The 13252-nt window shown below is 43.6% G+C and overlaps 1 protein-coding gene across 1 annotated transcript in view; it reads right to left on the reverse strand.

Moving 5' to 3' along the window:
- DNAI3 (dynein axonemal intermediate chain 3) overlaps window positions 1–13252 on the reverse strand; it is a gene marked incomplete at both ends in the record, with an annotated part of 71154 nt that continues 57902 nt past the window's right edge. Inside the window, 4 exons of the mRNA XM_079776138.1 lie at window positions 1–144; window positions 3602–3724; window positions 5128–5219; window positions 6413–6617. Of these exons, the coding sequence (XP_079632264.1) occupies window positions 1–144; window positions 3602–3724; window positions 5128–5219; window positions 6413–6617 (564 nt within the window). The remainder of the gene's footprint in view (window positions 145–3601; window positions 3725–5127; window positions 5220–6412; window positions 6618–13252) is intronic.

The raw sequence follows: 13252 nt of genomic DNA on the forward strand, positions 1-13252 counted from the left end.
CTATATGAGGTCCACGAAGGACAGATTGTCCGAGACCTTGGTGAGGCCCAGGCTGAGGAGGACGGTCTTTTCCAGTTCCAAATAGCTCTCGTAGTCCATCTTCAGCTCAGCCTCCAACTGCTCTTTCCCCTTCTGATACGGTTTCTAGGGAGGAGAAGAGCAAGTCATCCCCGTAAGACACTGACAGCTAGAAACACCACAGAGGAGAAGGGGCTGCTTTTGAATAGCCAGCCTGGCTGCTCTGGAGGGGTTTGTGGGAGGACAGGGGCTGGGGCGAGGGGAGGGCATCTCTTGCCCCTTCAGCCTCTTTCTGCAGATGTTGCCTCATCCAGGTTAGAAGGTCCTCAGGCACTTTTGAGACCAGCTTCTTTCCAAGGGTCTACTCAGCACCCTCACTCTGCCTCCAGTAGAAGTTCATTGCCCTTGGCCCTCTCTCCACCCTCCTCAGAGCTGTTTAAATCAATCTCTTGCCCATAGACCGTTCAGCCTCAGGAGTCTAGGCCCTAGTCTCTGGGTTCCCCAAACTCTCCCTGCATATGCTGCTCTGGTCGCCTGGTAATCCCTGGCCTTTGGGTTTCTCTGGCTCAGCAAGCCTCCTGCCAGGCGTCAGAGGCATCGGCCCTCCTGGCCAGCAGCCCATCTCTCACCGAGTCCAGTGTTGCAGAGGTGGGAAGGGGGGGATGTGTAGCTCTCTGACACCTCTCTCCAAAGAACATGCCCTCTTTCAGGCTTCTTCCCTTACGTAGTCTGGAGTGTGGGTGACTGACACGAGGAGGCAGGATTCCCTTCTAAGCCCCATGCAGATGGCATAGCTTCTGGATCACATGGAAACTGCTCCTTGCCCCAGCTTTGGGTTTCTAGCTGAAATTCCAGTTAGGATATTTCCCATTTCATGTGCTGCTTGAGTTGAGCTACAACTACTATTTTTTCCCCCCAAGAAATGAACTGTATCCAGACTCGGTGTTTACAAGCAGGTGGGTGTATGATTTCCTCCGGACCCATGGGTTGCAGTGCACAGCCTGATCCCTGGCACCTGGGGGCACTCATAAAGACCAGCCTCTCGGGACGGAAGTGTGATGTTCTTCTGCTCTCTGAAATCATACTAGCACTTTCTATGTGCCAGTGACTGGCTCAGTGCTGTAAACATTTTAACTCATTTAATCCTCACTGCAATCCTCTGAGGTTGTTACAGTTTGTTTCCATTTTCCCTTTTATCAGCTGGTGCTTATGAAAAGACTAGAGGCCCAGTGCACGAAATTCATGCACGGAGGGGGGGGGGTGTTTCTCAGCCTGGCCTGCACCCTCTCCAATCTGGGACCTCTCGAAGGATGTCCTACTGCCGGTTTACAGGGATCAGGCCTAAACCGGCAGTCGGACATCCCTCTCACAGTCCAGGACTGCTGGCTCCAGCCACTCACCTGCCTGCCTGCCTGCCTGATTGCCCCTAACCACTCTGCCTGCCGGCCTGCTCGCCCCCAACTGCCCCCTGCCGCTGGCCTGCTCACCCCCAAATACCCCCCCGCTAGCCTGATCACCCTCAACTGCCCCCCGTGCCAGCCTGCTCACCCCCAACTGCCCCCCCCTGCTGGCCTGCTTGCCCTCACCTTCCCTCCCCACTGGCCTGCTCGCCCCCAACTATGCCCTTGCTGGCCTGCTCACTCCAAACTGCACCCCCTGCTGTCCTGATCACCTCCAACTGACCCCCACTGACGACCTGCTCACCCCCAACTGGCCCCCCCTGCTGGTCTGCTTACCCCCAATGGCCCTGCCCCTCACCAGCCTGATCACCCACAACTGCCGTCCATCCTGGCCTGATCACCCCCGGTGATCCAAACTCCCCTCCTTTTTTCTTTTTTTTTTTTCAGTGCCTCCTTGAGCGGTGGCCAGGGCCAGCTGGGAGCAAGTATCCAGGATTTATTTATCTTCTATAATTGAAACTTTGTAGTCTTAAGTGGAGGCCATGGCTGGCCAGGGCAGGTGGGAAGCTTGGCTTCCTCCATTGCCAGGGGCAACCCAAGCCTCCTGTTCGCTCCAGCTCCGTGGCTGCTGCCACCTTGGTTGGGTTAATTTGCATATTTGCTCCTGATTGGCTGGTGGGAGTGGCTTGTGGGTGTAGTGGAGTGATGGTCAATTTGCATGTTTCTCTTTTATTAGTGCAGATATTTCTGATGAACATTAGTTGTTTATCTTTGGCGACCTTTGCACCTTCTAAATGTAACAGAGGAGCCCTTTAAAATTCATTCACTTAGCCACAGTCCAGTCCAGTCCAGAGAGCAACTGAGAAGTGGTAGCTCTACTTAAAAAAGGGCATGATGTCAAATGGAAATAAAGTCACAACAAGGAGTTGGAAAAGTGTTGGAAACTCAAATGCCTGATACTAAGATTATTATAACATTCAGGTGCTTTAAAAGTATTTCACAGGCAAATTATTTTTGTATCATCCACAATTCTACTGATGTGGGTAATTATGGGCTGTTGCTATGGTATTTAAACACTCATAATAATTGGAGATAATTTCTGGCATAGGGAAAGGGTGGCAGCTTACCTCCCACAACAAAATTTCAACCAATTGTTGTGAATGCACACACACACACACACACACACAACAACAACAACAACAACAACAACAACAAAACAACCAAGAGCTTTTTTGTTTTGGCTGGGGAAAACAATGAGAAGTTAGTTAATTGGTATTCTTTTATACCTTGTCACCACTAACCAATTTTTGAAATGAGGCCCTCTGCTTTTATTATACTAACTAATATCTATCAATAAGTGATCATGTTAATCCAGTGATTTTCAACTGGTGTGCTACAGTAATTTTTAAAACATGCAATAGTTGACTATTTGGTCAGGGGCACTGACCTCTTTTCCCTTAGATCAGTGGTTTTCAACCTTTTTAATGCCGCAACCTTTTAATACAGTTCCTCATGTTGTGGTGACCCCCAGCCATAAAATTATTTTCGTTGCTACTTCATAACTGTAATTTTGCTGCTGTTATGAATTGTTATGTAAGTATCTGTGTTTTCCGATGGTCTTAGGCGACCCTGCTAGCGGTTCTCAACCTGTGGTCGCGACCCACAGGTTGAGAACCGCTGCTGTAGAGCCTAAGACCATCGGAAAACACAGATATTTACAATACGATTCATTAACAGTAGCAAAATTACAGTTATGAAATAGCAACAAAAATAATTTTATGGTTGGGGGTCACCACAACATGAGGAACTGTATTAAAGGGTTGCGGCATTAGAAAGGTTGAGAACCACTGCCTTAGATTATCAAATTAAAAAAATGACAACAGCCTGGCTGGTGTGAATCATTGTATGTGTAGATGGTATTTAGATACCATTGTATCTAAAAGACTTGGATGTTACAGAGCATTTCAGAAACTTCCATTAGGTAGAATCTTACGAGGTGTCCAACAATAGTTGCTTACTCATGGTAAGCTAGGAAACTGGAGAAATGCCCTCTTGACTCTCATGAGAATGAGAGAAGAATGTGAAAGGCATAATTTTCCTCTTCAAATTGTGGAATAAGCCAAACACACATATTTCCACTGGGGTTAGAGAGAATCAACTTTTGTTTCTGAAATTTAACTTACAACTTTTTTCTTCTCCCTCTCCAGCTCCATTTCCTTCCTTTCTTGTTCACGAATTTTCTTGCGTTGTGCCACATATTCCAGGTGCTTGACTTCTCTTTCAAAGTAATAGTTTATACTTGATACCTGTTAGAAACACAGTCCTTCAAGAGAGGAGCCCCCATGGACACCCCTCCCCCTATGTTTTTTACAAGGGCTTGGAAGAGTTCCTGCTACTATAACTCACCAGGTACACTGAGTGGCCAGATTATTATCATCTCTGAAAGCATAATAATCTGGCCACTCAGTGTGTGTGTGTGTGTGTGTGTGTGTGTGTGTGTGTGTGTGTATACATACATATATATATATATTAAGAGGCCCGGTGCATGAATTTGTGCATGGGTGGGGTCCGGCCAGCCTGGCCAGGGGGAGGGGACATGAGTGGTTGGCCGGCCTGCCTGCTGGTCAAACTCCTGGTCGAGGGGACAATTTGCATATTAGCCTTTTATTATATAGTATATACACTGAGTGGCCAGATTATTATGATCTCTGAACACATAATAATCTGGCCACTCAGTGTATATTCCCTACTTTGGGACACTGCCCACAGGCCCAATACCAGAGAAGTTAGCACAATTTGGGGGCCACCGTGCTAAGTTTTAGGACCCTGCAAATTACAGTATTCCAGGAAGGAAGTGAGGTTGGAAGGAGAGAGCTGCACAAATTGTTTATAATTTTGTAGAAGGAAAATTCGAGGATTGCTTTTTTTCTTTCTTCCTTCCTTCTCACTTCTAACACAGAGGAAATTTTCATATCATCAACAGAACTTGGAAAACCCAGATGAGGGTATCAATGCAGATCCTAAAGGGCCTGGGAGCAGAGTTCCTGGCCCCCTGGAGGGTTTGGCATGTAGGCATAAGAATAGAAATAGGAAAATAGGCCAGGTGACCAGGGGAGGAAAAGCTTTTTGCCTGACATTAACGAGGCCGATGTTGCTGGGACTTTGCAACAGATTGCAGTCTATATATCTAACGTTCGGTGTATGTAAACTCATATATTTCTACTTATTGATCTTTTCATAACCTCCTTATTAACATTGCCTGCAGCCCTCGGGTGATGGGGCCGGGGGCCGGGGGTGGGCAGAATATTGCCGCTTCAGACACGCTACTTGCAGGACACCAGCTTGGGGGAGGGGACGGGGTGGTGGGCAATGGGAAGATGCATGCAAACGTCACATGCACCCTCCGGGGACGGGCGTCACTGAAATAAGGGTCCCGTGCTCTGGTTACAACCTGAAAATAAACAGCTTCTGATTATGAATCCTCCAAGTGATTCTTCTCTGAGTCTGGGTTTCATTGACGTGGCCTCCCTCTCCTTCCATTTTTGTTTATTTTTCTAGCTTCAAACTATTTAACTCAGGAAGCAGAAATGCATCCCCTTGTTTTTGACTGCTCTCTTAGAGTGAAAATGCTGTCATTTCTGAACACACTTTTAAGGCATGCCGCAGTGATATTCAGTCACACAAATCCTCAGAGCCCAACGTTACTGACCTCATTGGTGGAAGGGTGACTTAATGTCCAAGGAATCTCTAATATATGCAGTGTCCCATAGTAATCAGCGACGGCTATGAACTGCTGCTTAGCTGCAAGATTAAAAATAAGCAGGGGGTCGGGGGGGAGGAACAGGTCGCCAACAGAAGGCTGTCTCAGCGTTTAAACAGGAGCCGCGGCTTGCTCTGTGGTGTCCCAAAGGGACCTGCTGGAGTTGCAGTGACCTTGGCGTCTGCATCAGACATTTCGTGACCGGGGGCCTGTTAACATGTATGTTGTGTTTCCAGTTGATGGGATGAACGCTGAGACCCTGAGCCCTGGTCAGCCACCCTGCCCACCGCGGACCTCCTTTTCTCGGCCTCGGTGTAAAGAGTGTGGCTCCTCGCTGAGGCGGACTCCCTCTGTGGCGGGGCCCCTGGGCAGATGCGGGAAGAAGGCAGGGAAAACACAGGGAAAGATTTTCCCGGGGAAAAATCAGGAAGGCAGTATCCGCAAAGACACAGTGAGGACTGAAGGAAACCAGCATGCCGATGAATTGAAAGGGCACCATCAGAACCAGGAGCCAGAACACACACCAGATGGTTTCCTTGGAGCATTTAAAATGGATCTGAAACACAAATGTGTCTGAGCATTTTAACTTTTCTATCTCATCATGTGTTGTTGTTTTTTCCTTCTCATTTTCAGAAAACGGTTCACATTGCCAAACCCTATACTCATAATCCCTGTAGGTATGTTACGTTTTGGAGCAAAGATAGGAAAACACACTTTGGTGACACATTCCTAAGCAGCAGCCGGACTGTGACACTCGAGAGATTCTGAAGGATGAATTTCTCAAGGTAATGTTTCTGAGAGAGAAAGGGAAAGAAAGACCATTCTGTGCCTTCAACAACTTTGGAAACAAAGGAAAACTCCTTTTAAAAGAGGCAAATGTAGCACTTGGTTGCAACAGAGAAACCAGGACAAAGGACATAAATCATCAGAAGGTGAGAAGGATGCTTTGTGTTGTGTGGTTCAAAATCGCCCTCTGGGTGGCGTACCAAATGTGTCTCAAAAATAACTGTTGATGGAGAAATTAGTGAGAGAAGCTCAGGTTGTATCCAAGATAGTGCAAGAGAGAAGGGGCATGATGGAAAGGAAAGGGAGGAGGAGGGAGAAGGAAGGGAAGGGAGGGAAGAAAACAAAAACCTGCGAAAGGACATGGGAGGCCTCCCAGATGATGCCAACATTTTCCTGAGTTACACAGAAAGGCAAGATGACTTAGCGTGCTTGCAGGGAAAGAACATACCAGAAAAGGCCCAGGGTTTGATGCAGGTGATCATCGTTATACAGATGTTTTGTGACTGGGCTGGTTCATGGGTTTTCTCCAGAAGGTCCCAGATATCGATGTATCCATCTTCTCGGCCAATATAGAAGACGCCGGGCCTCGTCAGGGACCAGTGCCCTGAGGTGTACCTTTTTGGCGCACAGCATGACTGAAGGAGGGGTCCGATCTTGAAGCCAATTTTTAAAGAGACACAGAAAAAGCTTGTGTTATCATCAAAGGGATGTTCACAATGATTTTAAGTGCAAGTCAGATAGCTATGATCACGTAACAGCCAAATTATGCCTATTAGGAAGTTTTATTTCTTTTACTTACAGGATTTTTATATAATGCCAGTTCTTTTCTTCCCTGCATGTTTTTATAACACCCCTTTTTCCCCCTTATTTTATTTGCTTTTTAGAAAAGAGCAAACTTTCCCATCAAGCCGTTGTTGGTTTTAATAATTCAATAGGTGTGGAAGTCCATTGCTATTTCTCCGGAGATTGGTGTACATCAGATAAGTAAAGGTTATGAAATTGGTTTATACCTCCTTCCCATGGGAACAACTCTGGTAGCCAAAAAATAAGTAAATAAATAAATAAAAAGTCAATTCTAGCTGTGAGCTGCATGCAATGACTTATAAGTACTGGTGGGAAGAGATTTTAGACCAGCAAAGCATCCTAAGACCGTCTTGTCTTTTCTCCACCATGGGGCAATTTGCCTTCTTTGGGAGGTTTTCATAGAGATAGAAGATCAGAATGTGCTTTCTTCCCACTGGCATGCTCCACCTGGCAACCAGGTAGATCATTTATCATTTATTTACACCTGCAGAGGAACTGCCTCATGCCTCCAACACGTGCATAGGAGCCTTTCCTGTGGGGACGGGAGGATGTCTCAGATGCTTGGACTCCTTAGAGGTGCTACTCCAGACCTGTCCTTGGCCCAGGTCCTTCCGTTTCTGTGGTTAACCAGGTTCCTGCCTCTGCATAATCTGTGGATACTCTTGCCTGAATTTCTTTTTCTTTTTCTTCAATTATAAAACTAACACTGTTCATTGTAAAAAAAAAAAAAAAAAGAAGAACATATAGAGTACATTGGTATAAAGTAGAGTTGTTCTGTGGATGGGCACTTAAGTAGTTTCCAATCTTTTCAATGAAAAGCTTGTACATATATTCATGCAATTTTTTTTGGAGATTTGTGTTACAGTCTTAGAAGTGAAAGTGTTGGGTTAAGGAAAAAATATTTATAAAAATTTATATGTATATGTAAATATATTACACATATTATTTATTCAAAGAATATATACATTTCAGCTGTGAAATATATATATTGCAGATTTTAATAATCTTAAATTGCTCACCAAATGGGCATATCATAATGATTTATCCACACTCTTATTTCACTGGTCTTTCTCAATCTTTCTAGTTTTTTGGCAGTTTAGCTTCTATCAGTCTGGATTCAGGCCCTCTCCTAATCCTCTCCTAATCCTGACCACTAGATTTTCTTATCACTGTTACTTTGACCCCACACACCTCTGGTCTTCCTGGTGACAGGCTCTTCAGCTTTTTTACTTCCACTTTCTGAAACTCCTGACATATTTCTGGTGCAGAAGAAAAGATTACAGACTTGGAGACAAAAAAAAAAAAAAAGAACAACAAAAAAAGAACAATAAAGCCAAGAGCTGGTTCTTTGAAAAGATAAACAAGATTGATGAACTTCTAGCCAGGCTCACCAAGAAGCAGAGAGAGAGGACCCAAATAAACAAAATCAGAAATGAAAGAGACAAAATAATAACAGACCTCACAAAAATACAAAGGATTATAAAAAAATACTATGAACACCTCTATTCCAACAAACTGGTCAACCTAGAAGAAATGGACATATTCCTAAAAAAATACGACCTTCCAAAACTCAATCAGGAAGAAAAAAAAAATCTGAATAGGCCAATAACTCTGGAGGAAATTGAAGCAGTCATCAAAAAACTTCCAGCAAACAAAAGTCCTGGGACAGAAGGCTTCACAGGGGAGTTTTACTGAACATTCAAGAAGAACTAAAACCTATCCTCCTCAGACTATTCCAAAGAATTCAAGAGGAAAAAACACTTCCAAGCTCTTTCTATGAAGCCACCATTATCCCAATCCCAAAACCAGATAAAGACACTACAAAGAAAAAGAATTACAGGCCAATATTCCTGATGAACATAGATGCTAAAATCTTCAACAAAATCCTAGCAAATCGGATCCAGCATTACATTAGAAAGATCACACACCATGACCAAGTGGGATTTATTCTGGGGATGCAAGGATGGTACAATATCCACAAATCAATAAACCATATAAACAAATGGACAGATAAAAATCACGTAATCATATCAATTGATGCAGAAAAAGGATTTGACAAAATCCAACACTCTTTCTTGATAAAAACTCTCAGCAAAGTGGGAATAGAGGGATAATACCTCAGCATGATAAAAGCCTTATATGACAAACCTACATCCAACATTATACTCAATGGACAAAAACTAAAACCATTTCCCCTAAGAACAGGAACAAGACAAGGATGCCTACTCTCACCATTCCTATTCAATATGGTACTGGAAGTGCTAGCCATAGTTATCAAACAAGAAGAAATAAAAGGCAGTCAAATTGGAAAAGAAGAAGCAAAACTGTCATTATTCACAGATGACATGATATTGTATATAGAAAACAATAAAGACTCCATCAAAAAACTACTAGATTTAATAAATGAATTTGGCAATGTAGCAGGATACAAAATTTACACCCAGAAATCTATGGCCTTTTTATACATCAGTAATGAACTCACAAAAAGAAAAAACAACAACAAACAATCCCATTTACCATTGCACCCAAAAAAAATTAAGATACATAGGAATAGACTTAAATAAGTCAGACAACCAAGATAGCGGGAAAGGTAAACATTTGTACTTACTGCCTCTCACAACCACATCAAAACTCCAACTAAAGGACAAAACAAATATCATCCAGAACCACTGGAAAGCTGGTTCAGTGGAAGTTCTACAACTAGAAGGAAAGAAAAAAGCACATTGAGTCTGGTAGGAGGTGTGGAGGTGCAGAAGTGTGAAGGTATGGAGGTGCATGCGAAATGGGCTGGCAACTGGGTGTGCTATTGTTTTTTTCAATCAGGAGGGAGATACAAGCTCCCGATTGCTCTGAACTCCACTTCCAGGAGAAGGTATGGAGGTGCATGCGAAATGGGCTGGCAACTGGGTGTGCTATGGTTTTTTTCAATCAGGAGGGAGATACAAGCTCCCGATTGCTCTGAACTCCACTTCCAGGAGAGTCCACTTCTCCCAGACTCATTTGGGGAGAAATTGGACTGTCTGGCATCGGGCCGGAACGCGAGGGCAGCTTTTTCTCAGAGGTGCTCACAGCGATCATTATTCCTGCATGGTGCTGCAGGACACAGAGACCCAGGGACCTCTCCAGGGCAGGGCTGACTGGCAGCCATTGCTGTTTGCTCTGCCCTGGTGATTCTCTGAGACCCCAGCCCACCCAATTTACAACCCCACCCAAGCTGTGTGCAGCGACTTTTGCATATGAATGGCCTGTCATTTTACAACCTAAAACCTAACAAACTGCAGCTGGGTCAGAGAGCCCCAGAGCTTCCAAAAGAAGGCCTAAGGCCCTGCAGCAGTATCCTGCATTGCTTCACAGCTGGGTCTCATCTGGGCACTTCCAAACTCCAAACAAAGAGAAGGAATCTGCAGATCTCTCTGTAGCTCCTGCTGGATGGCCTCAGGAAGTGGTTGACTTTGCACCTCCTTGGAGATCCAAGAGCTAGTATACCCAGTGGTCAGTGTGAGACCATACCAGATTACAACTCTTCAGTTGTATTTCGCATGCACCTCCATACCTTCTCCTGGAAGTGGAGTTCAGAGCAATCGGGAGCTTGTATCTCCCTCCTGATTGAAAAAAACAATAGCACACCCAGTTGCCAGCCCATTTCGCATGCACCTCCATACCTTCACACTTCTGCACCTCCACACCTCCTACCAGACTCAATGTGCTTTTTTCTTTCCTTCTAGTTGTAGAACTTCCACTGAACCAGCTTTCCAGTGGTTCTGGATGATATTTGTTTTGTCCTTTAGTGACAAAAGTGACACACTCAAGGGGCAAACTCAGTGAGCACCAAAGCCCCACTGAAGCATGTCCTGACCCATAAGGTTGTCTCCAGCACAGCAGTTCTCCCATTGTAGACACAGCTGGTCTTCACAGCCAACTGGCCTGGAGGTCAATTCCTCCCAGTGATACCAACAACAATCAAGGCTTAACTACAACAAGACTGTGCACACAGCCCACAAAGGGGTGCACCAAGAGTGTCCACCTCAGGTAACTGGGGAGGCTGAGCCACTGGGCCCTATAAGACACCTACCACACAAGGTCACTCTATCAACACAGGGAAGCAGCCAAAATGAGGAGACAAAAAAAACATGTCACAAATGAAAGAAATGGAGGAAAGCAAACTATTGGATATAGAGTTCAAAACCATGGTTATAAAGTTACTCAAGAATCTTCTAGAAACCTCTGAGAAATTTAGTGAGACCCTCAAGGATATGAAAAAGGACCAATTAGAAATTAAGCATACACTGACTGAAATAAAAAATAATATACAGAGATCCAACAGCAGACTAGAGGATCACAAGAATCAAGTCAAAGATTTGAAATACAAAGAAGCAAAAAACACCCAACCGGAAAAGCAAAAAAGAAAAAGAATCCAAAAATATGAATATAGTGCAAGGAGCCTCTGGGACAACTTCAAGCGTACCAACATCCAAATTATGGGGGTGCCAGAAGAAGAGAGAGAGCAACACACTGAAAACCTATTTGAAGAAATAATGACAGAAAGCTTTCCTTACCTGGTGAAAGAAATAGACTTACAAGTCCAGGAAGCGCAGAGAACCCCAAACAAGAGAAATCCAAAGAGGACTACACCAAGACACATCATAATTAAAATGCCCAGGGCAAAAGACAAAGAGAGAATATTAAAAGCAGCAAGAGAAAAACAGTTAGTTACCTACAAGTGAGTACCCATACGACTGTCAGCTGATTTCTCAATGGAAACTATGCAGGCCAGACGGGAGTGGCAAGAAATATTCAAAGTGATGAATAGCAAGAACCTACAACCAAGATTACTCTACCCAGCAAAGCTATCATTTAGAATTGAAGGTCAGGTAAAGAGCTTCACAGATAAGAAAAAGCTAAAGGAGTTCATCACCACCAAACCAGTATTATATGAAATGCTGAAGGGTATTCTTTAAGAAGAGAAAGAAGAAGAAAAAGGTAAAGATAAAAATTATGAACAACAAAGTGACAACAAATACATATCTATCAACAGTGAATCTAAAAATCAAGTGAATAAAAAATCTGATGAACAGAATAAACTGGTGAATATAAGAGAATCAGGGGCATAGAAAGGGAGTGGACTGACAATTCTCGGGGGGAAAGGAGTGTGGGGGGGTGCAGGAAGAGATTGGACAAAATTTTACACCTATGGATGAGGATGGGGTAAGGGAATGGGGTGGGGTGAGAACCAGGTGGAGGGGAGCTATGGGGGCAAAAGAGGAACAACTATAATAATCTGAACAATAAAGATTTATTAAATAAATAAAAAACTTAAATAAGGTGGTAAAAGACCTGTACTCGGAAAACTATAGGACATTGAAAAAAGAGATAGAGGAAGACATAAACAAATGGAAGAATGTAGCGTGTTCATGGATTGGTAGAATTAACATCATTAAATGTCCATACTCACCCAAAGGAATCTACAGATTTAATGCAATCCCCATTAAAATGGCATATTTCACAGACCTAGAACAAACTCTCCAAAAATTCATATGGAATAAAAAACAAAAACAAACAAACAAAAAACCCGAATAGCCGCAGCAATCCTGAGAAAGAACAGAGTTAGAGGAATCACAATACCAGGTATCAAGCTGTATAACAAAGCCATTGTTCTCAAAACTGCCTGGTACTGGCACAAGAACAGACATATAGACCAATGGAACAGAACAGAGAACCCAGAAATCGACCCATGCCATTATGCTCAATTAATATTTGACAAAGGAGGCAAAGGCATACAGTCTCTTCAATAAATGGGGTTGAGAAAATTGGACAGATACATGCAAAAAAAAAAAAATGAAATTAGATCACCAACTTACACCATACACCAAAATAATCTCAAAATGGATAAAAGGACTGAAACGTAAGGTGGAAAACCATAAAAATCTTAGACCAGTGGTCGGCAAAATGCGGCTTGTGAGCCACATGAGGCTCATGAGCTGTGGTTTGCCACTCTGTTGACTAATGAGTTTGCCGACCACTGTCTTAGACGAATCCATAGGCAGCAAAATATCAGACATATGTCATAGCAATATCTTTACTGATACAGCTCCTAGGGCAATGGAAATTGAGGAGAAAATAAACAAATGGGACCACATCAAAATAAAAAGCTTCTGCACAGCAAAAGAAACCATCAACAAAACAACAAGAAAGCCCACTGCATGGGAGTACGTATTTTCCAATGTTATCTCTGATAAGGGCCTAATCTCCAAAACTTATAGGGAACTCATACATCTTAACAAAAGGAAGATAAACAATCCAATCAAAATTGGGCAAAGGACTTAAATAGACACTTTTTGAAAGTGGACCTACAGAAGGCCAAAAGACATATGAAAACATGCTCAAAGTCACAAATCATCTAAGAGATGCAAATCAAAATGACAACGAGGTACCATCTCACACCTATTAGAATGGCTATCTTCAACAAACGACAAGTGCTGGAGAG

Source organism: Cnephaeus nilssonii, assembly GCF_951640355.1.
Source record: "Cnephaeus nilssonii genome assembly, chromosome: 7".
In the NCBI taxonomy this organism is placed as follows: domain Eukaryota; kingdom Metazoa; phylum Chordata; class Mammalia; order Chiroptera; family Vespertilionidae; genus Cnephaeus; species Cnephaeus nilssonii.